The sequence below is a fragment of the Entelurus aequoreus genome, linkage group LG21, assembly GCF_033978785.1.
Source record: "Entelurus aequoreus isolate RoL-2023_Sb linkage group LG21, RoL_Eaeq_v1.1, whole genome shotgun sequence".
Classification (NCBI taxonomy): Eukaryota; Metazoa; Chordata; class Actinopteri; order Syngnathiformes; family Syngnathidae; genus Entelurus; species Entelurus aequoreus.
The window spans coordinates 39,092,977-39,117,291 of NC_084751.1; the positions used below are offsets into that span (position 1 = coordinate 39,092,977).

The 24,315-nt window shown below is 38.4% G+C and overlaps 1 protein-coding gene across 2 annotated transcripts in view; it reads left to right on the forward strand.

The window, feature by feature from the left end:
• Positions 1–24,315, forward strand: part of LOC133638740 (WD repeat-containing protein 7) — a 591,313-nt gene that overhangs the window by 215,682 nt on the left and 351,316 nt on the right. Inside the window, exons 29-30 of one of the 2 annotated variants that reach the window (XM_062031642.1) lie at positions 342–446; positions 2,952–3,194. In XM_062031642.1, the coding sequence (XP_061887626.1) occupies positions 342–446; positions 2,952–3,155 (309 nt within the window). In that variant the 3' untranslated portion in view covers positions 3,156–3,194. Of the gene's footprint in view, positions 1–341; positions 447–2,951; positions 3,525–24,315 lie in introns of those variants that run through there. The other variant, XM_062031641.1, reaches the window with a different exon arrangement.

Below are 24,315 nucleotides of genomic sequence, written 5' to 3' on the forward strand. Positions count from 1 at the left end.
TCTCTTATGTGTGACTGCCATCTACTGGTCACACCTATCATTTCCCCATGTACCAAATAAAATAGCTTCGAGGTCAGTAAGCACAACCAAAATTGTTCCGTACATTAGGCGCACCGGGTTATAAGGCGCATTGGCGATTTTTGAGAAGATGAAAGGATTTTAAGTGCGCCTTATAGTGCGAAAAATACGGTAAACATTCGTACAATACAAAGTTGTAGGAAAAAAGGTCTTCAAAATGTTGTTTTTTCATTGTGGAAATTGAGTGAACGTTTTGCTTTGTCGTGCAATTCAGTGGCCAAAGTTCCCACTTTCCTTTCTAACCCTTCTCTGCTTGTTTCTAGAATATCCACGGTCACAAGGGTCCAATCACAGCGGTGTCATTTGCCCCTGATGGCCGTTACCTAGCAACGTACTCCAACGCCGACAGCCACATCTCATTTTGGCAGGTAAATGATATCACTTTATCGTCCTCTACTTTTGTCAGAATTGTAACCACTCCAGAGCAAAAATGTCAGAAGATTTAATTTGAGATCATTTTAAAAACGTTTTAGAATACTAAAGTAGTAATTACTCGGGGTGTCTCAATACAACTGTTTCACTTCTGTTACTGAAACTGGAGCTTTGATTATTGACATATACCGATATTGATCCAATACGATATCAGCGGGAATCAAACATACTTATATATATATATATATATATATATATATATATATATATATATATATATATATATATATATATATATATATATGTATATATGTATATATATAATGTTTTAAAATTATTTGTTTCAAGTTAAATTACTTAAACAAAGAACAATGGTATGAATAAACACTACCGCATTTATTATTGACAATCTGGAGTGGACTTATGCTGTCTTTAAGTTGAAGTGGAGTGGTAATTGTTCTTTGACGACACCAAGTAGCCAAAATAATTCAGCTAAAATTATGACACAGTAAATTGAATGATGCGGACACATTTGTTACTGGAAAATTGCTAATAGGATTCTGTTAGTAATATGTAACTATAATTATTTGATACTTGTTTAAATGGACAAATGTCATGTTCTAGACTCCAATAATGTCCGATTAAGGACACGTATTACGTATGTCTGGCCTGTGCGGTATTGTGAGCGGCGTGGATCGGTTGGTAGGCTGACTTCTTTCAGAGATTTTAGATGAGATATAATCCAGTACTAGTATTTCTTTGCTTACATCAAACTGATATCCACTGTCAATATCAGATTCTGACACCTCTAGTAATAATTAATTTTGGCCGCTGATTACAATTTTTGTATTGTGACTGATTTTTGTTGTTAGTTTGAGTGCTTTTTATGTTATTGTTATTATTTATAAATTACTTGATGGCCCAACACTGGGACATTATATGTGTGCATCATGAATTTCTAAGAATATTTAAAGTATTATTATGATAAAAAATGGTCCTTTTAAAACATTTTAATAAAAAAATAAAATATAGTGACCATCCTTGGATAACAATTACTTGCTGCAAAATCCCTGCAAAAAGAAAAATACTCATTATAGAGATTTATTAGCCTGAGAACTAAAGCAGCTGGTAGAAAATATTACAAAAAATATAAAACTAAACTGACCATTATAATGAGAACAGCTAAAAAAATAATAACATTTTAGAGAACAAAACAACAAACAAATATGGGACTCATTAATGTCATGAAATATGTTCTAAACAAGTAAATTATCCTAGATACTATATTGTTAATAGTAAAGAAATGTATAACATGAATGAAGTTGTTGACGGATTTGATGAATTCTTTTTAAATATTGGGCCTGACCGAGCAAAAATAATTCCAGACTTATAAACGGCAGAGGAACAGGACAACAAGGTAATCAGCGCTAATGGTGGCTATTTTGAAGAAACTAGAATACAAAACGTGTTTTCAGTTATTTCACCTTTTTTTGTTAAGTATATACTGTAACTCCACATGTGTTCATTCATAGTTTTGATGCTTTCAGTGACAATCTACAATGTAAATAGTCATGAAAATAAAGAAAAGGCATTGAATTACAGTGTTTCCCATAAACTGCCAAGATACCTGTGGCGGTGGGGGCGTGGCTATGGGCGTGGTCACCATGATATCATCGAGTAATTTGCATAATTGACTACAATGATATGATTTTCTCTAAAAAGGCTCAAAAAATGTATACTTACTAATTAATAATAACAGTTTTGTTTTAAACGTCCATCCATCAATCCGTCCATCCATCCATTTTACAATATAATTACAACACTTTATGCACATATTTATATACAGATTTGAACAATAAGTTATTCACTGAAATATATTTATTAATTGTGGTTCTTACAAAAAATATATCTTATAAAATATAAAAGCTAAAATGTCTCTTAAAGCTCTGCCCCTTTAATTAGTGCATACTAAATAATTTAACTTTAGCCTACTACTACAACCATATTATTTACCAGCAACATAAAGTGAAACAGAGGCAGAGGTGTCCTGCCACAGTCAGTAACAAATAAACAGAAAACAGTAGTGGTCAAATACAAATAAGGCAACAAGAGAAGTGTCCTACACTTCTCTTTTGTAAAGTAAATCTGAACAGCCACTCATTGATATACACTATATGATTTTCCTGAGAAGCTGGACAGGACAAAAAAAGCAACAAAAAAAAATGTTGGTTTTTTTAATGTATTTTTTTGTTTGTGGCGGACGTAATTATTCCGTGGCGGGCCGCCACAAATAAATGAATGTGTGAGAAACACTGAATGAGAAGGTGTGTCCAAACTTTTGGCCTGTACTGTATGTGCCTAAACATGGGTATATTATTTGTACGTATGTATTGTATTTTTCCGAACCCCACAGAAAAAAAAAAGTTATTTCCAAAATCATGAGTCTGACATTTTGTAAAAAAAACAAAAACTAAAAATTCCTATGACATGTCCCACTTTAGATGAACACCAGTCTGCTGGGCAGCATTGGGATGTTGAACTCGGCCCCCCAGCTGCGCTGCATTAAGACCTACCAGGTGCCGCCGGTCCAACCGGCGTCTCCCGGATCCCAGAACCACTTGAAACTGGCCCGCCTCATTTGGACTTCCAACCGGAACGTCATCCTGATGGCTCACGACGGCAAGGAGCACCGCTTCATGGTGTAAAAACCACACGGGTACTTTTACTTCACAACATGGGTTAGTGTGGCGGTCGACAACAACAAAAACATTTTATTGGGGAACGATCTAGAATCTTGAAGACGGGAAGTAAGAACCCAACCTTAGTAGGTTTCCATGTGTTTTATCTCCCAATTACTGAATATGTAATATAAGTTATATTTAGTATTATGTAATGTAGTTATTTATCTGGTCATTCCAACTTATTATTTGTTTTAGTTTTCACTTCATTCCTATTTATTTGATGCTCGCTCTTTATTATGATGTCACAATAAGTTTGCGTAGCTATGGAGAATTTTACGACAGTATTTTACTTTACTTTTATTATTGCTGGAATAAATGATTTTTTTTTCTCCACGTTTGTGAGTGCGCCCCATCGTACGCAATGTCCGAGGTTTACTTCCATACTCACCCGAGTCATCAGCCATTCATTCCCTGCATCCATGAAACTGATCGGATAAAGTGGTCGTCTTGTGACTTGAAAATCGCGGTTTTATTCTGAAATATTAAACGACGGAACTTCAGTTGCTGTTGGTTGCTAACTTTCCTAACCCCAGCAACACCATTGCGTAAATAAGGCAACATTACCATTAATCAACATCCAAGTGCATGTTACAAAACATCGTCGATTGCTTTCCGCATTAAAGCATCTTTAGAGTTGTAAAAAGAGAGTAAGACTGCAATATTAAAAAAATCTTTAGACTGTGGTACATTAAAAGAAAACGAGCACGTTAATTGGTAGGATGAGTTTCAGTCTGTTAAATATTGCTAGATCTCGCACGGTGTTGTTGTTAAAGTCTCTTGGTATGCTTGACTTCCTGTTGTAATCACCGACTTTCCGTTTTAATGCAACCACAGGTACTCGTTTAACTCCGATTTAACAGTAAAATCTCATTTATTATTGATAAGGAGCTACTTTGTCAGTAATTATTGCATTTTACAAAGCAAAATGGCTCTATAGGGAGAACATAGTTGGTTGTCATACTCATGATGTGGAACATTTAGCAAAATTAGTAGAGATGTCCGATATTATCGGCCGATAAAAACTTTAAAATGTAATATCGGGAATTAACGGTATCGGTTTCAAAAAGTAAAATGTATGACTTTTTAAAACGCCGCTGTGTACACGGACGTAGGGAGAAGTACAGAGCGCCAATAAACTTTAAACATTTCATACATGTCATAATTACGTATTTTGCTCATTTTAAGCTTATGGCGGCGCGTTCATTTCACTAAGGCAACACGACATTGGCTTTTTTTCCCCAACAACATTATAAACAGCACTTACTGTACAATGTCTGCTGTCACTGGGATGGTGATTGAACAGATTTTCATACTTTACACTCCCGTTTAGATGAAGAATGACTCATAATACTCGCAAAGAAAAAAGGGGTGTGGAATGAAGCATCTTTTCTGGGGGGTTTTTCCCACCATTTCCGGGTATAAATTGACTGTCGAGGTTGACCCACTTCTCGGTTTATGTCATGAGACGCATGATTTATAATGTAGAATAAACTTTTACCAGCTCCGAGTCAATGTCAGTAAAGCAACAGAAGGAAGTTACCTCTCTTGATCAATGCGCCGCTAAATGTAGGTACTTATTGTTAGCGCTCATAATAACAATGTCACTGTGGAGGTCTCGTTCCTCTGGGTTCTTCGGACCACCAATGACGGACATGACGGGCTTGACGATTTGGAGATGTTGTTTATTTTTCAATAAACCACCTCCTCTGGTCGCTCTTCTCGCCGTCTCGCTCTTCCAGTCGCTTTTCAGCCTTCCGCGTCTTCGTGTCTGTCTCGCTCTCGCTTCCGCTCGGGCTCGGGTTCGTTCTCGGCCATCCACTCCGACTTCACAAACACCTCCTTCTCGGCTGCTGCCTTTTTATACAGTGACAGGTGATGAGACAACTGCGCCCAGGTGGGCCATCTACGCACCTGTCGCCCATCTCGGAGCCGGCCCCGGCACACCCCGCCTCGCTGCAGGGCTGCAGGCCACGCCTCCTCACAATGATATATATACCCGTTTAGATGAAGAATGACTGATAATATTCATGAAAAAAAGGGGTCTTTCTCGCCATTTCCGGGTTTAAATCGGATACAAAAATTGACCAACTTGTCGGATTATGTCCTCATCCTTCTGTCAAGGTGAGAGGCGTTATTTATGGATCAACTTTCCCGAGCACCAAGGCGGGACAGCAGCTCACCAGCCGATACTGTCAAGATAGCCACATAAGCTATGCGGCGCGTTAATTTCGCTAACGCATTTTTTTCCCCCCCCAACAACATTAAACAGCACTTACTGTACAATGTCTGCTGTCACTGGGATGGTGATTGAACAGATTTTCATACTTTACACTCCCGTTTAGATGAAGAGTGGCTCATAATACTCGCAAAGAAAAAATATATGTGGAATGAAGCATCTTTTCGGGGTTTTTTTTGTGCCATTTCCGGGTATAAATTGACTGTCAAGGTTGACCCACTTCTCGGTTTATGTCAGGAGAGGCATGATTTATAATGTGGAATAAACTTTTACGAGCTCCGAGTCAATGTCAGTACAGCATGAACTGATTAACGTGGTTAATTTAGTGGTCAATTGTACGGAATATGTACTGTACTGTGCAATCTACTTATAAAAGTTTCAATCAATCAATCAGAGCTACAGAAGGACGTTACCTCTCTTGATCAATGCGCCGCTAAATGTAGGTACTTATTGTTAGCGCTCATAATAACAATGTCACTAATACTTTGTTAATATTCAGGGCGAGGAATGTATCTGTAGTATTGTTGGCGCTTTATGGATGGTTATTTATTGACAGACAGCAGCTTTATTTTGTCCATTCTTAACATGTACAAGACACATAAGAACTGAAATTACATTTTCGGCACAATCCCGCTAAGAGCAGACATACGTTACAGGGGGACAAGACGGGACCGCCAATGGATCAGCCACTTACAGGTGGGAAAAAGGGGACATTGGGAAATGGGGAAGAGTAAAAAAAAAAATCCGTCTGAGGCTGGACCCTCAGGAGTGGTCCAGACTGAGTCTGAAGAAAAAACCTCACATAGCATGGCACACATAAACATGGTACATGTAATCACAACAACTCGCAACAGAGGAGGGGGGAGTTGGGACCCTGGAGGCCGGCTGCCGCTATTAAAGCGCTACTCAGCCCCCACAACCCCGGAGGAATTAAGCAGTGGTGAAGGCGTTGATCGCCCTCACCAAAGAGGCAAGACAGAAAAAAAAAATTGGGTTTTATGGTCGGAATAAAGGCAGTAGATGCAATGACGTCATAGCTCCCAGTGGCTCAAATGTAAGCGGAATTTTATTTACATTTATTTAGAATGCATTAAAAAAAGACAAATGTGTTCTAGTCTCTAATAAGGGTTGTGAATTATAGGCAAAATTAAGAAAAACAAAGTGCAATTCCCCTTTAACACAGGTGATTCATATAAAAATTAAAAAACAGTCATTTAGATAAGTGAATGCCTAGGTAAGTGCAAAGATGAGTGAGAAGAGTCGTTTGCGAACTTTATTTCAAAATACACTCGGAATAAAACCGTGAGCAAGTTTTGAGCAAATAAATGTTGTGCATTTAAGTAAAACAGTTTTTTTTTTTTCAAACTTCCTGTATGACATTGTGTCAGTTAGGGCTGCAACAACTAACCGATTAAATCGATTAAAAATCGATTATGAAAATAGTTGGCGATTAATTTAGTCATCGATTCGTTGGATCTATGCTATGTGCATGCGCAGAGGCAATTTTTTTTATAAACCTTTATTTATAAACTGCAACATGTACAAACAGCTGAGAAACAATAATCAAAATAAGTATGGTGCCAATATGCTGCTTTTTTTTCAATAAAATACTGGAAAGGATAGAAATTTAGTTCGTCTCTTTTATCAGATTATTCATCGATTAATCAAAGTAATAATCGATTATCAAATTAATTGTTAGTTGCAGCCCTGGTGTCAATACAATTGCGTAGTGTTATAATATCGGGGTCTTCTTTTAAAGTTCATTTCAATTATTCAAGCAATTAATATACTGTGAGTTATGAACATTTCAAAGCGTGATTTATTTTAATAAAAAAAAATACCCGTTTGACAGCACTCATTTTGACCGGTTACTTACTTTACGTACCGTATTTTCCGGATTATAAGGCGCACTGCCGATGAATGGTCTATTTTCAATCTTTTTTCATATATAAGGCGCACCGGATTATAAGGCGCATTAAAGGAGTCGTATTATTATTTGTTTTTTCTAAATGTAAAACACTTCCTTGTGGTCTACATCGGTGGTCCCCAACCACCGGACCGATTGGTACCGGGCGGCACAAGAAATTTAAAAAAAAAAAAATTTTTTTTTTTTTTAATGAAATCAACATAAAAAACACAATATATACATTATATATCAATACAGTCTGCAGGGATACAGTCCGTAAGCACGCATGATTTTATTTATTTATGTAAAAAAAAAAATATATATATATTTTTTAAATACACCCCCCCCACCCTCCCCCAGCGGTCTGTGGGACAAATTTTCAAGCGTTGACCGGTCCGCAGCTACAAAAAGGTTGGGGGCCACTGGTCTACATAACATGTAATGGTGGTTCTTTGGTCAAAATGTTGTATAGATGATGTTTTACAGATCATCTTCAAGTAGCTTTCTGACAGTTTGTTTAATGCGCCTACAATCCATCAAGCGTTGTGGCTTCATAGCTTACCAAAGTCGTACTAAAACATTTTGATCGATTTTTGAGCGCCGTGTGAAATGTTCTATATTCTCAATGGAACATATAAAATGTTGGTGTTGTTTACTTGAGTCATATTGCCGTCATAGTGCAGTCTACACAAATATCTCTTATGTTTGACTGCCATCTACTGGTCAAACTTATCATTACACCGTGTACCAAATAAAATTGCGTCGAGGTCGGTAAGCAAAACCAGAATTATTCCGTACATTAGGTTATAAGGCGCACTGTCGAGTTTTGAGGGAAAAAAAGATTTTAAGTGCGCCTTATAGTCCGGAAAAGTCTTTCTTCTGTTAGTTTCATTCCCGCTGTCAGAAAGCTTCTAACACTGTAAGTAAGTGTCAAAGCTTTTCACAAGTTTCCCCTCCATCTAGTTGGAAGAGGGGGATAAAAACAACCTCGTAGCTCATCCGGCGGTTTTAGAAACTAGTGTAGATCCACAGAGCTCTGAGATCCTAATCTTTTGGTTTTTCCGGATCAAGCTCGCTACGTTGAGAAAATCTGTTTTTGTCAGCCTCTTGGCGGGTAGAAATGAGAGAAAAATGACGTGAGGAAGATAAGTCATCCAAATAATAGAACAAAACTAGTGCTGTTAAATCTTAATTTCTAAATTAGATTAATCCCACTTTTTAGTTTGGATTAATCACGGTTAATCACATGTTATTGCTCACTTGCATCATTTGAATTACCCGTATTTTCCGGACCATAGGGTGCACCGGACTATAAGGCGCACTGCCGATGAATGCTCTATTTTAGATCTTTTTCCATATATAAGGCGCACCGGATTATAGGGCGCATTAAAGGAGTGTATTATTATTGAATTTTTCTCCCTGAAGTTCCTTGGGTGAATAATGTAAACTCACTACACCGGTATGTTTTAGCGCTTTCATGGCGAGTTTACTGACAGATATAAGTAAGAACTTTACACGACTTTATATTAGAAATGGCAACAGCGGAGGATGAATGTCCCATAACGAGAAGATAGAGACAAAGAAGAAGCTTATCGACTACGGCGTCGGCACGGACTACAAAGGCGGACGCGGGCATTTTTTCAGGACTTATGCAGATCCCAAATACAGATCAGCAGGTACCAGAAGGTAATAAAAGTTGCTTCTGCATAATATTGGGAAATAAAACGCCAGATAATATGTCTTACCTTATAAACACACCATAATAATACTCCTATATTGAAGCACAGTACAATCCATCAAGCGGTGCGGCTTCATAGCTTACCAAAGTCATACTAAAACATTTTGACAGATTTTTGAGCGCCGTGTGTAATGTTCCATATTTTCAATGGAACATATAAAATGTTGGTGTTGTTTACTTGAGTCATATTGCAGTCTACACATATCTCTTATGTGTGACTGCCATCTACTGGTCACACTTATATTACACCATGTACTATATAAAAATGCTTCGAGGTCGGTAAGCACAACCAGAATTATTCTGTACATTAGGTGCACTGTTGATTTTTGAGAAAATTAAAGTATTTTAAGTGCGCCTTATAGTCCGAAAAACACAGTAAATGTTGACTATAAATCTAAATATTAAATGTACATGTTAAATGTAAATCTAAACCTTAAATATTAATAGGAATCTATATCTTAAATCTATAATATAGATTTGAGATTCATATTTAGATTCAAGAGTTATATTTATTTTTAAAATGTTTATTTATAATTAACATTTACATTTAAATGTGATGAAAATAAGAGCTAAATAATTGGACACAAATGCAATTTTATTGTCATTTTTTAATGTTTTACTTAGATGCAGGTCATTTATTTACTCAAAAACAATTGTATCCAAAGTCCAGTCATCTTTGCACCGACGTATGCACTTACCTGACCACTGACCGTACAGCAACCCACCTTTCAGGTAACCCTCCGCTGTTAAGGAAAAGAACATGTACAGTCAAAATAAATTGTGAATAATTTGCATATATATACATGATTAATGCGATCGTTTTTTTGTGAATAACACAAGCGTTAACGTTATTTTTGACATCCCTAAAAAACATTCTGGTTAAAGGAAGATAACGTAGTAGAAACCTTTATCATCATCATCATCGTCTTCACCCCTCACCTTGTTCGTTATTGCAAATCTTATGTTTCACATTCTGCTCAACAAAAAACCTGTGTACCACTTTCCAAACATCTTTAAAGAAAAACCAATAGCAGTGAAATATGATGATGGCCTGTTATGTAGTTGTACCTAATGAAATGACCAGCGGGGGAAATAAATGTTTGACCCCCTGCTGATTTTGGAAGTTTAACCTTAACATTTTTGATGCAGGCTTTAGTTTTTAGCAGAGAGACAAGGAGCCAACAACAAATCCAGAAAAGTATTTGAGTGAATGAAGTATTTGATCCCACAGGCTAATGATGTGAGAAGCTGGGTGAGGTAGAGACTAGAGACCACCACATAGTTCTAAAATGGAAAGAATAACAGTCAAATCACCATTGATCTGGACCTCTGTGCAACATGGGTGTCAGGTGCAGTCACCAAGACAATCATTGGTAGCACACTTTGATGGAATGGGGTGATACAGTATCTATGGAGCCAGAACACCACCAGTAAGATTTGGTATCCCCCCCCCCAAAAAAAATTGACATTATAGAAAAAGTTGTATTGGCACCTAAACAAGTTTTGGCAACAAATAAATACAAACATTAAAAAATACAATATTTTTGGTGGATATTTTTTGTCATGTTATCGATGTTATGTTATATATTGTATTGTTTTAGTTTTATTTTTTTTACACTTTTAATGTTTGAAACCATAAAAAAGAAGAAGCGAAAGCGTAAAAAAATAAATAATAATAATTGATTTTATTTGTAAAAAGTACTTTACATTGAGCAAACAACCTCAAAGTGCTACAGTGTATTAAGATAATAATAATAATAATACAAATAAAAACTAGAACAGCCTACACTGCAAAAAGTCAGTGTTCAAAAACAAGAAAAAAAATAAATACAAAAATTAGGGGTATTTTATTTGAACTAAGCAAAATTATCTGCCAATAGAACAAGAAAATTTGGCCGGTCAAGACTTTCCAAAACAAGTAAAATTAGCTAACCTCAATGAACCCAAAAATACCTTAAAATAAGTATATTCTCACTAATAACAACTGTACTACTATATGAGTACGTATATCTTTTGTTTCATTGTAAATAAAACAGCAAAGTCTATTTGGCTGTCATCCGTTTTAATTATGAGACACAATTGTGTCAAAGTCATGATTTTTTTTTTTTCCATGCTTGAAATAAGAAATTCTTACTTTAAAAAAGTAGTTTTATACTTGTGAGTGTTGATGACACAGCTTTGCAACAGTTGATATTCTACTTTCAAGCATGTTTTACTCAATATAGGTCATCAAATCTCAGCAACAAGCTGTAATATCTTTCTGAGATCATTTAGGACCAAAACCCTTAAAATCTGCTTAGTGAGAAGAATTATCTTATCAGACAGAAAATAAGCAAATATCACCCTTATTTGAGATATTTAATCTAACTTATATTTCAGTTTTTGCAGTGTAATAGCTAGAACTAGTATGCATATATCTATAAAAAGTTTTTTTTTGTTTTTTTAAAAAGGGTTTTTAAGCCTTTTTTTTAAAAGCATCCACAGTCTGTGGTGCCCTCAGGGGGTCAGGGAGAGCGTTCCACAGACTGGGAGCGGCGGAGCAGAAAGCCTGATCTCCCATAGTTCGTAGCTTTGTCCTCGGAGGTTGGAGGAGGTTAGCCTGTCCGGAGCGGAGCGGAGGTGTGGAGGATTTGGGGGTGAGTAGTTCTTTGAGGTAGAGGGGGGCATTACCATGGAGGCACTGGTGGGTTAGTAGGGAGACTTTGTATTCAATTCCGAGTGGAACAGGAAGCCAGTGAAGGGAATGAAACAAAACTGTAAAAAAGGGAAGCGAATGAAAAAAAAAAAAATATATATATATATATATATATTTATATATATATATATATATATATATATATATCATGAAAACCTTTGAAACACATAAAAACAATAAACGTGTACAAAAATATAAATATTGGTATTGAAAACCTGTCATGATTTTAAAAAAAATATCCACAAAAGATATAAAAATTTGATACCAAATCTTACTGGCGGTGTAAAAAAAAAAAAAAAAAAAAAAAAAAAATCAGCCGAATGCTTGGAAGAAAGTGAAGAGCAAAACCTAAATTCAGCTTTTTTCCGCATCAACTCAACAGCCATGTTTTGAAGGCAGAGAAATGACACCGCATCCCTCCTGTCAAACATAGAAGTCAAAATATTTTTCCCTATCTTTGCTTAAAGGTACATGAAGACTTTGGAACAGGTGTCACAGAACGCTGATAGTGTGCCTGCAAGGCCCCAGACTTTAATCCCATACAATAACAGTAGAGTTGTAAACTGCACGTTGCCAAGTGACAGCCTCAAAACCCTCCAGATTTGGACAGTACTCGTAAAGAGGAGTGGAACAATATCCTTAACTAACTTAGGCTTGTTTCAAGGGTTGGAATTGGGGGTTAAATCACCAAAAATTATTCCCGGGCGCGGCCACTGCCACTGCTCACTGCTCCCCTCACCTCCCAGAGGGTGATCAAGGGTGATGGGTCAAATGCAGAGAATAATTTCGCCACACCTGACAATCATTGGTACTTGAACTTGAACTTGGGATCAAGTACTTCTTTCCCTCAAACAAATGTTCATAGTGTTGTATTGTTTATTTCTGGGTTGTTGTTGATATTCTGTCTCTCTTTTAAGAAATAACCTTAAAAAAAAAATCATGTCTTAAGTTCAACAAAATAAGCAGGGTGTCCCCAAAATATATTTCCCCCCGTTTTGTGTTAATGTGCTTTGAAGATATTAAGGTGTGTGTGTGTGTGTGTGTGTGCATGCATGTGAGCAGTTCTCAGTTTGACTCCACTATGTACTGCAGGAAGGGAGTTCATATGACCCCATTCGTTACGGTTGACCTGACACGTGAAACGTGACAAATTTGGGTGTTACACTATCCAATTGAGCGTTGAATGTTTTTAAAATGTATTTTGTGGCAATTCCGACTTTGACCACAGCGTGAGTTGCTGTGCAGGGTTCAGTTTAGTTTATTTATTTACACAGCACATTTAAAAACAAGCCCAGTCGGCCAAAGTGCTGCAGAGACATAAGAAAAGGGGCGTTGTAACACGGAAGGGTGAATAAAATTCAGTGGTAAAATATACCTTAAAAGAAGTGCAGAATCTATCACCTAAAATGTAATAATAATAAAAAACTATAAATAAAAACAACCAAGAAATGCTGGCGCTTTCCATCATTTCAGGCAGTCTGCATTGCAAAATGATTAAACCCTCCTCTTCCTCTCACGCGAGGTCCACCCAGGAATGGGGCCATGTGAATCCATGACCTGCTGTATCAAATCTAAGTGTAAGATGTGAGCGTTTTGTCCAATAAAGATGTACAAAAATAAAACAAGTTTTGTGTGTTTTATATTCTGTATCTTCAGGCCAGTAAAAGAGTTGAGATTAAAAAAAAAAGTGCACAACAGACAAATGACCTTCACGGTCCCTTTTGACAAAAATCCATCAAACAGGTCTGGGTTTCTATGAGGTCCTAAATCAGAATGATCCCTCCTAATAACCATGATGTGAAACACCCTTGCGAAATGAGCAGGGGCTTTGCTACACATCTTCAGGGGAAAATCCCCTGAAGAGCGGGGAACATCTCCTGAAGAGCAGGGAAACCTGCGAAACAGGCTTGTCGGGATGAAATAGCCTCTGTTTATATATATATATATATATATATACACTACCGTTCAAAAGTTTGGGGTCACATTGAAATGTCCTTATTTTTGAAGGAAAAGCACTGTACTTTTCAATGAAGATAACTTTAAACTAGTCTTAACTTTAAAGAAATACACTCTATACATTGCTAATGTGGTAAATGACTATTCTAGCTGAAAATGTCTGGTTTTTGGTGCAATATCTACATAGGTGTATAGAGGCCCATTTCCAGCTACTATCACTCCAGTGTTCTAATGGTACAATGTGTTTGCTCATTGGCTCAGAAGGCTAACTGATGATTAGAAAACCCTTGTGCAATCATGTTCACACATCTGAAAACAGTTTAGCTCGTTACAGAAGCTACAAAACTGACCTTCCTTTGAGCAGATTGAGTTTCTGGAGCATCACATTTGTGGGGTCAATTAAACGCTCAAAATGGCCAGAAAAAGAGAACTTTCATCTGAAACTCGACAGTCTATTCTTGTTCTTAGAAATGAAGGCTATTCCACAAAATTGTTTGGGTGACCCCAAACTTTTGAACGGTAGTATATATATATATATATATATATATATATATATATATACACACACACAGCCTGTCTTACTGTATATGGAAAAAAACAGTACCAAAGTTGATTTTACGGTAAAAAACCTCTGTCGGTGGAATTTAACCATAAAATCTATTGTCAATTTTACAATCTACAATTTGATTGGTCATTTGTTTTGAAATCATAAGTCAAGCAGATATTTAAGTACAGTATTCATCCTTATTTCAACAAAAAATATTTTTGGAACCCGCAGCAGCTGAGATGTGCTCCAGCACCCCCGCGACCCCGAACGGGACAAGCGGTAGAAAACGGATGCATGGATACATGATATTTTGATTTCGATAATATTGCATTTTAAAATATATGCAATTGCATGCAGTACATGATTTGTTATGTCAAAAGGGAAAGAACAAATATATTTAGTAAGAAAACGCATATTATTTCCAGGCTTTAGCGGGCCACGTAAAATAACGTGGCGGGCCAGATTTGGCCCTCGAGTTTGACTCCTGTGTGCTATTTGATGGGAAAAAGAACACTTGTCATTCATAAAGCACATCATTGTTCGAGTACAAGTCTTCAGTCTCGGTGTAGCCTTGTGTGACGTGTGTATTGATCAGTGTGTGCTCCCATCATGCAGACGTAGCACCAGTGAGTGTAGACACCATGTTGCCTCTTGACTGTAAAGGGTGTTAAATGATGAAAGGCTGCAGGGTCAGTGTCTCATCTTGCTTCTTCAACGTTTCAAGAAGCCGCCGGCTGGGAAGGTGTTACCCTTCGATGGTTATAGCCACCCTGCACATGACTACTAATGGTCAATATTTACTATGTTTCACCCTTTTCTCGCTCGCACACACCCAAACAAAGACATGCAGTACTAACCCCATTTACCAGCTTGGGTTCTTAACTCAAAACACATGTATCTAAAATCTACTTTTCCCATTGAAATGAATGGAAATCAATTTATTAGTGTTGCCCGCACACCCGAAAAAAAGCACATTTTAACATGTCACATGCATGCTTTTTTAAAAACAAAAGGTGAGGCCTTTAATCCCAGGAACGCCATGTGTCAGGTTCAAACACCGATGACATCTATTAAACAAGACAAGAAGCAAGGAATTAAACAGAGACAGGATTCAATTTAGCTCAATGAAGAGAAACGTCTGGGCTGTAATCTCGTACAGTCTTCCACTGCGCTCTGACGAAATGGTTGCACGCCTCCTCTTTTATTTGGACTTTCCCTGATTACATGGCAACAGCTGTTTCTAAAGGGAGGGGGGGTCGTAAACAGCTGTTGCTTTAGGTCACAAAACAGTTAAAAGAAAACATGCCTGGAGCTTGCGTCAGGTCCTGCTTCCTCTCCGCTTTGTAGATCTCGGGTCAAGACAAGATCTTCCTGTGGATCACAATAGATCAAAGAAACCGACACCTTCATGTCGCTTCCCATCGTACACAGTGGAGTTTTACAAGCCTTTTGCTTGGTAATATCAAATATAATATCGCCGGGAACTTATGGGAACACAAAGTTTTGTGATAACTTAGATACAATTATTCTGACACCATGCCCACCGTCAAGCATGGTGGTGGTAGTATTATGCTCTGGGCCTGTTTTGCTGCCAATGCAACTGGTGCTTTACAGAGAGTAAATGGGACAATGAAAAAGGATTCTTCAGGACAACCTAAAATCATCAGCCCGGAGGTTGGGTCTTGGGCGCAGTTGGGTGGTCCAACAGGACAATGACCCCAAACACACATCAAAAAGGTAAAGAAATGGCTAAATCAGGCTAGAATTAAGATTTTAGAATGGCCTTCCCAAAGTCCTGATGTCAGGTTCAAACACGAATAACATCTGATGAAGTGAAGTGAATTACATTTATATAGCGCTTTTTCTCAAGTGACTCAAAGCGCTTTACATTGTGAAACCCAATATCTAAGTTACATTTAAACCAGTGTGGGTGGCACTGGGAGCAGGTGGGTAAAGTGTCTCGCCCAAGGACACAACGGCAGTGACTAGGATGGCGGAAGCGGGGATCGAACCTGCAACCCTCAAGTTGCTGGCACGGCCGCTCTACCAACCGAGCTATACCGCCCCTATTAAACAAGACTTGAAGCAAGGAATTAAACAGAGACAGAATTAAATTTGGCTCAATGAGGAGACACGTCTGGACTGTACTCTTTTCACCAGTTCCACCACGCTCTGATGAAAGATTGTACGCCTCCTCTTTTATTTGGACTTTCCCTGATTACATGGCAACAGCTGTTTCTAAGGGAGGGGGGTCGTAAACAGCCATCGCCTTGTTTACAAAACAGTTCAAAGAAAAGGTCGCCTTGAGGGAGGTCAGGCCCTGCTTCCTCTCCGCTTTGTAGACCTCGGGTCAAGACAAAATCTTTTTGCGGATTACAACACATCAAAGAAACAGAACACCTTCATGTTGCTTCCCATCCTACACAGTGGAGTTTTACAAGCCTTCTTCTCGGTAGGATCAAAGACAGCTTTTGTCCTCCCGCCGGGCGAGCTGAACTCAAGGTAACACAAAGTTTTGTGATAACTTAGATACAAATAACACCTGACAAACGTGTGGACAATGCTGAAGAAACAAGTCCAACACATTTAGCTGAACTGCACCAATTTTGTCAAGAGGAGTGGTCAACAATTCAAGCAGAAGCTTGTGGATGGCTACCAAAAGTGCCTTATTGCAGTGAAACTTGCCAAGGGACATGTAAGCAAATATTAACATTGCTGTATTTATACTTTTGACCTAGCAGATTTTCAGTAGACCCATAATAAACTCATAAAAGAACCAAACTTCATGAATGTATTTTGTGGCCAACAAGTATGTGCTCCAATCACTCTATCACAAACAAATAAGAGTTGTAGAAATGATAGGAAACTCAAGACAGCCATGACATTATGTTCTTTACAAGTGTATGTCAACTTTTGACCACGACTGTTTATTATTATTATTATTTTTCCTGCTCAGTTAATTTTTGCCAGTTTTTTTCATGTCCTAACTTTTTTTGGGGGGGTATGGGAACATTATGGTTCTTTTTTTTTTTTAAGCGTGTGTATTTTGAAATTATTGATATTAGCCAAAGTTGCAACCTTCTAACTTTTTTTAAATTTAGCTGGAGGTAAAAAAGATTAGCGAAGGATCTGGGGTGAGTTGATCGATGCCGTCTTAGAGGTATTGATGGTTTACACGGCCTTGCAGAGGAAATTGTAGCTTGAAACAACACAAACAGTATGAAAAAGTTTATGGAGTTAAGTTTTACTTTCCTACAAAGAACGCTTCAAATCATCAAATAAAAAAAATAATATTGCATTTATTTATTGTCGACTATCGCAGTGCTTGCTATTTATGACGTTTTATGGGGTGGAAAACAAAAAAAATGTAACCTTGAGGATCCTATGTATGTATGTACAGTATATTTGTCTTACAGTATGTGCGGGAGCCCAAAAATGTCCCCCAGCTAGCCAAGAAAGCCCCGCCCCCAAACAGCATGTGTGGCACCCGGGCAACAAGGGACCCCCGACCTTATGCGCGCATGCGGGCCCCCCAATTTCAAACCACCACGTCGCCGAGCAGGCCAGCGGAAGGCCGCAGAATGACACACCTGGCCGGGGACAAGGCACGGGTGAAGCAGGAGACAAGCAGCCCCCAAGCCAGCAAAAGACCACACCTCATGCGGGCAGAAAGAAGCCTGTTTCTTGCAGGGCCTTAACATATTGTAAAAATACAATTAATCATTAAATTAGAATTCACACTTATTTGCTTCATCACTGAAGCTAAGCAGTGGATGTTTATTTCAGATATTTTAGCATATATTGACCAACTATGGATTGGCTTTAGCATCTTTAATGTGAAAAATGTATCAAAGTGGACCCTGATCCTTTCATTTTTTTCTGGATGCGGCCCTAAGTGGAAAACATTTTTGACACCCCTGATCTATAAATAAATATTAAGAGAAAATTAATTCTGCAAGCAGCGATGGACAGGACCGACTTTGAGGGCTCATAAAATCCAAACCGGAGCAGTAATTAAAACTCTTTCATCAACTTTTAATCAGAAGGGTTCAATCTCTCTCCTGTGCAAATTTGGAGCCGACACGACAAGCGCGCTCAGAGGAGATAATGTTTGAAAAAAGGTGACTGTTTTTACACAACTTTTGTTTTGAAGGGGGAATTGCAAACTTCCTGTTGATTTTTGCTGGGGGTTTTCAGTGTATTAAATATAGGTCTAAGTGAGACCTACATAGAGGTTTTTGTTTCATGTCTCTACGACATTCCTCCTGGGAGTTACAGGCAGTTGTGTCTGTGTTTTCTTCCTAGGGGGCGCTAGAGCGCAATTTTGAGTTTTGGGGTTTGGTTTTTTGATTAGATCGCAATTTTCGCCAGGCCTGATGTGTGTCCAATTTGGTGAGTTTTGAAAGCATGTTAAGGGGGTCAAATTACAGCTCAAAGAGGCGGCGGTATAATAATAAAACGCTAGAAATACAATAGGGTCCTCGGTCCCTAATAAGACAACTGTAATAGATATGACACATAAGACTTTACAGGATTCATCATTATGGTTTTAGTCTTTGTGTGGTGTTCGGGTCTGTGAGACCCGTTTTCATTTTTTATTAAAAGAAAAATTATACAATTAATACATTTTTCAAACTGAGACTCACTGACTTTGGCTCATTTTCTGTAAAGAACATATATCAGAATACATATTTAATGACCACACACCATACACCCCCCTACACATTATTACATTTAAGATGTACGGGTCCACTGGACGATACCACACATTTAGGTATGAATCCAATACCAAGTAGTTACAGGATCATACATTGGTCATATTCAAAGTCCTCATGTGTCCAGGGACATATTTCCTGAGTTTATAAACATACCGTATTTCCTTGAATTGCAGCCGGGAATATAGTATTCGCCTGCCTAGAATTACAGCCGGGTCAAACTCGTTTCGCAAAATAATTAGCGCATGCTTGGCACTTCCGCCGGGTCAAATATGAGTCATTAAATGACTCCCGCCTCCTGGTGGTAGAGGGCGCTAGTGATCCTTCTTGCGACTTCCAGTACTGCAGAAGACCGGTGCTGCAGAAGAAGACAACCGGCAGCAAGCCTGAGCAGCGATCGTTTGCTTGCACTTTTAACATGGAGGATTACATATCTAAAATAAAACAGTTTTTTAAACTGGACTTTCAATCGAAGCAGGAGGTAATAATTAAAGGAATATCTCCAGAGACTTTTAAAACTGAAGAAAGATAAGGAAGACTGCATTTGATCAGAAGCAGCTGCAGATGGACATCATTTATAAGTAAAGGTAAGACCATAATAACGTTTTTTTTTATTAAATGTGCTTTTCATGATAAGGTAAGCGCTGGAGTGAGAAGAGGTTTTAAAATAATTAGCGCATGCTTGCCCATCCCGCATGCTTTTGGTAAGCGCAGGAGTGAGAAGAGGTTTTAAATTAATTAGCGCCCCGGCGGCTATTCATGGAAATACGGTAATATCAATTTTAAAAAAAGGAAAACATATTTTTCATACCAAAGACTATAAAAATGGGACCCATTACCTCCCTGCTTGGCACTCAGCATCAAGGGTTGGAATTGGGGGTTAAATCACCAAAATGATTCCCGAGCGCGGCCACCGCTGCTGCTCACTGCTCCCCTCACCTCCCAGAGGTGTGTGTGACTATCAGTGGTACTTTAATATTCAAAGTCCTCATGTGTCCAGGGACATATTTCCTGAGTTTATAAACATAATTAAAACATTTTTTTAAACGAAAGATTTTGTGATGCTAAAAAATATTGATGTAATCATTGACTAGATACGCGATTGTACTTGGTATCATTACAGTGGATGTTAGGTGTAGATCCACCAGTGGCGTTTGTTTATATTGTCGCGTCCCAGAAGAGTTGGTGCTGCAGGGAATTCTGGGAATTTGTTCTGTAGTGTTTATTTTGTGTTGCGGTGCAAATATTCTCCCAAAATGTGTTTGTCATTGTTGTTTAGTGTGGTTTCACTACATGGCACATGTTTATGACAGTGTTGGCGTTGTTCATAAGGCCATCATTAGTGTGACATGTATGGATTTTGATTAAGTATGGCCTTCACTCAAATGTGATCAGTTTAAAAACAATAGTGTCCAATAAAAAAAATAGTGTCCAATATTGCAACAAAACTAACTTTGTTGGTAAAAATCCAAATAAATACTTAAATATCTGCTTAATTTATGGTTTCGAAGCAAGTTATCCATCAAATTGTACACTATAAAAATGACCAATAGATTTTACTGTAAAATTTAGGGAGTTTTTTTTTTTTTTACAGTATATTACTGTAAGTTGGAGAAAAAAAACGACCAATGTTTGTTTTTTTACAATGTAATTCTGTCGACTGAGCTGTCAGGTTTTGTTTTTTTTATCCATGGTTGCTGATTTTATGGTACCACATTTTATTATGGTAAGAAAACTGGCGGCTGAGTTGCCAAAATAAAATGAAACAGCGGTACTGTATTTCTGTTTACAGTAATATGTTGTAAAAATAACTGCCCATTTTTTTCTGTAAAAAACAGTGGTCAAATCCACAGTTTTTTTTGTACTCTTTACGTAAACATTATTTAAAATATTTAAAATTCATAGGGAAATTCATTAATTATTTACTGTTACAAGCGGCCATCTAATGCAGTGGTTCTTAACCTTGTTGGCGGTACCGAACCCCACTAGTTTCATATGCGCATTCACTGAACCCGAACCGTAATCATAAAATGATGTTATATTAAAGGCCTACTGAAACCCACTACTACCGACCACGCAGTCTGATAGTTTATATATCAATGATGAAATCTTAACATTATAACACATGCCAATACGGCCGGGTTAACTTATAAAGTGACATTTTAAATTTGCCGCTAAACTTCCGGTTCGAAACGCCTCTGCGGATGACGTATGCGTGTGACGTAGCCCGGCGAACACGGGTATGCCTTCCACATTGAAGCCGATACGAAAAAGCTCTCTTTTCATTTCATAATTCCACAGTATTCTGGACATCTGTGTTCGTGAATCTGTTTCAATCATGTTCATTGCATTATGGAGAAGGAAGCCAAGCAAGCAAAGAAGAAAGTTGTCGGTGCGAAATGGACGTATTTTTCGAACGTAGTCAGCCACAACAGTACACAGCCGGCGCTTCTTTGTTTACATTCCCGGAAGATGCAGTCAAGATGGAAGAACTCGGATAACAGAGACTCTAACCAGGAGGACTTTTGATTTGGATACACAGACGCCTGTAGAGAACTGGGACAACACAGACTCTTACCAGGATTACTTTGATTTGGATGACAAAGACGCAGACGTGCTACTGTGAGTATGCAGCTTTGGCTTTTTTTTGCGTATGTACGTAACTTTTTTAAAATATATAAGCTTTATGAACCTTGGGTTAGGTGAACGGTCTTTTGGGCTGAGTGATTGTGTGTGTTGATCATGTGTTTGAATTGTATTGGCGTGTTCTATGGAGCTAGGAGCTAGCAGAGGAGCTAGGAGCTAGCATAACACGTACCGTACCGTACGTGCGCGTCACGTACTAACTTTTTAAAAATATATAAGCTTTATGAACCTTGGGTTAGGTGAACGGTCTTTTGGGCTGAGTGATTGTGTGTGTTGATCAGGTGTTTGAATTGTATTGGCGTGTTCTATGGAGCTAGGAGCTAGCAGAGGAGCTAGGAGCTAGCATAACAAACACGCAGGTGTTATTATGCAGGATTAATTTGTGGCATATTAAATATAAGCCTGGTTGTGTTGTGGCTAATAGAGTATATATATGTCTTGTGTTTATTTACTGTTGTAGTCATTCCCAGCTGAATATCAGGTACCGTGAGTATGCAGCCTTGGCTGCTAAACATTCGATAACTTGACCGTATGTGCGCGTCACGTACGTAACTTTTTAAAAATATATAAGCTTTATGAACCTTGGGTTAGGTAAACGGTCTTTTGGGCTGAGTGATTGTGTGTGTTGATCAGGTGTTTGAATTGTATTGGCGTGTTCTATGGAGCTAGGAGCTAGCAGAGGAGCTAGGAGCTAGCATAACAAACACGCAGGTGTTTTTATGCAGGATTAATTTGTGGCATATTAAATATAAGCCTGGTTGTGTTGTGGCTAATAGAGTATATATATGTCTTGTGTTTATTTACTGTTGTAGTCATTCCCAGCTGAATATCAGGTCACCCTCGGCTCTCACAGCATCTTCCCTATCTGAATAGCTTCAACTCCCCACTAGTCCTTCACTTGCACTTTACTCATCCACAAATCTTTCATCCTCGCTCAAATTAATGGGGAAATTGTCGCTTTCTCGGTCCGAATCTCTCTCACTTCATGCGGCCATCATTGTAAACAATAGGGAACTTTGCGTATATGTTCAACTGACTACGTCACGCTACTTCCGGTAGGTGCAAGCCTTTTTTTTATCAGATACCAAAAGTTGCAATCTTTATCGTCGTTGTTCTATACTAAATCCTTTCAGCAAAAATATGGCAATATCGCGAAATGATCAAGTATGACACATAGAATAGATCTGCTATCCCCGTTTAAATAAAAAAAATTCATTTCAGTAGGCCTTTAAAGAAATACTAATAAAGATATATTTTACAAACGGAAAGTTACAGGAATGTATACATAATCCCATGTTTACATCTCATTGTGCAACATGTGAATGTTTTAGTGGGAACTAAATGCGATATCTGAAAGGGGTACACATTATTTCCAAAGCAGGACCCCCACCCAGACATACAATACTAGTACACAGCTCATGAAAAACAATATGTTATAGTCATTGTAAGTGGGCCAAAACACTTATATGAGAAAATAATCTCATGGAAATGACTGCTGTCATTTGATTACAATAATAAAACATTTAACTTGTTATTTAGTCAGGTTTGGCCCGGTAGGAAATGCTTCACGGACCGGTACCGGTCCCCGGACCGGTGGTTGGGGACCACTGTCTTAAAGCACCTCTTCCTGAGGGCACAGATATGACGTGGTATAGTACCGAATATGATTCGTACGGTATACCGGTAGTACAACCCTAGTAGAGTGTTATATAAATACACACCATTTACCATTCTTCGTAGTCAGACTGAGGATTGGAACCTCCCTGTGACGATATTTCTATCTTTACACCTACAAACTGCTTTAAGTGCGGCATTTCCCGCCATTCTCAGCGCCTCCTGCCACGTCTCAACATTAAGTTCCTTAATCCTGAGAAAGTATCGGTGCATACTTAAACGTGGGACAAAGTCCTCCTGTGTCGACGTTTAAAGCGAATACGAAAGAAAGTCGATGTTAAGTGGCGAGCGGGAAGGAGATCAAAAAGGAGACCATATGTGTGTTTAGCTCCGACAAGCTCGGAGTTTGTTCGTAAAGTTGGCGGAGATGAAGAGAAAGTGGGAGCGGGAGGAAAAGCAGATGAGACGAGGGGAGGAGGCGGGGGTTTAGATTTCGATTAGTTAAGAGCAGAGCGGCTGTGATTCTGCTCAGCTGGAAAGCAAAAGTATTGACGTGGAGTCAGAGAACCTCGGTTCCCCCTTGCTTCCCTCCCCTACGGTCCCTCAGGTGGGCATTAAAACCCAGCCGAGCGGTGGAGGCTTGAAGGGGAAAAAGCCCCCGAGAGCCGAGTCGGAGCTTTGATTCGCCTGGATTTCTCACATCAACTGCTCGGCGCTTCCACGTCTTCTTTTAAAAACCACCAAATTTAATCACCGCCGGTTTACTTTTCAATTATCAATTCTTTGTTTAACGGCACGGCGGCTTAGAGCCAGCTTAACGCTACTAACGGCACTTAAGATGCTGGTCTTGGTGGGTCTGCTGAGGGAACCTTTTAATGAGGCCTGTGTTGAGTTGGGGGTGGAGGTTTGCAAACTTTAGTATCGGTCTTACATTATACACACACCATAATAATACTCATATATTGAAGCACAGTACAATCCATCAAGCGGTGTGGCTTCATAGCTTACCAAAGTCATACCAAAACATTCTGATAGATTTTTGAGCGCCGTGTGTAATGTTCTATATTTTCA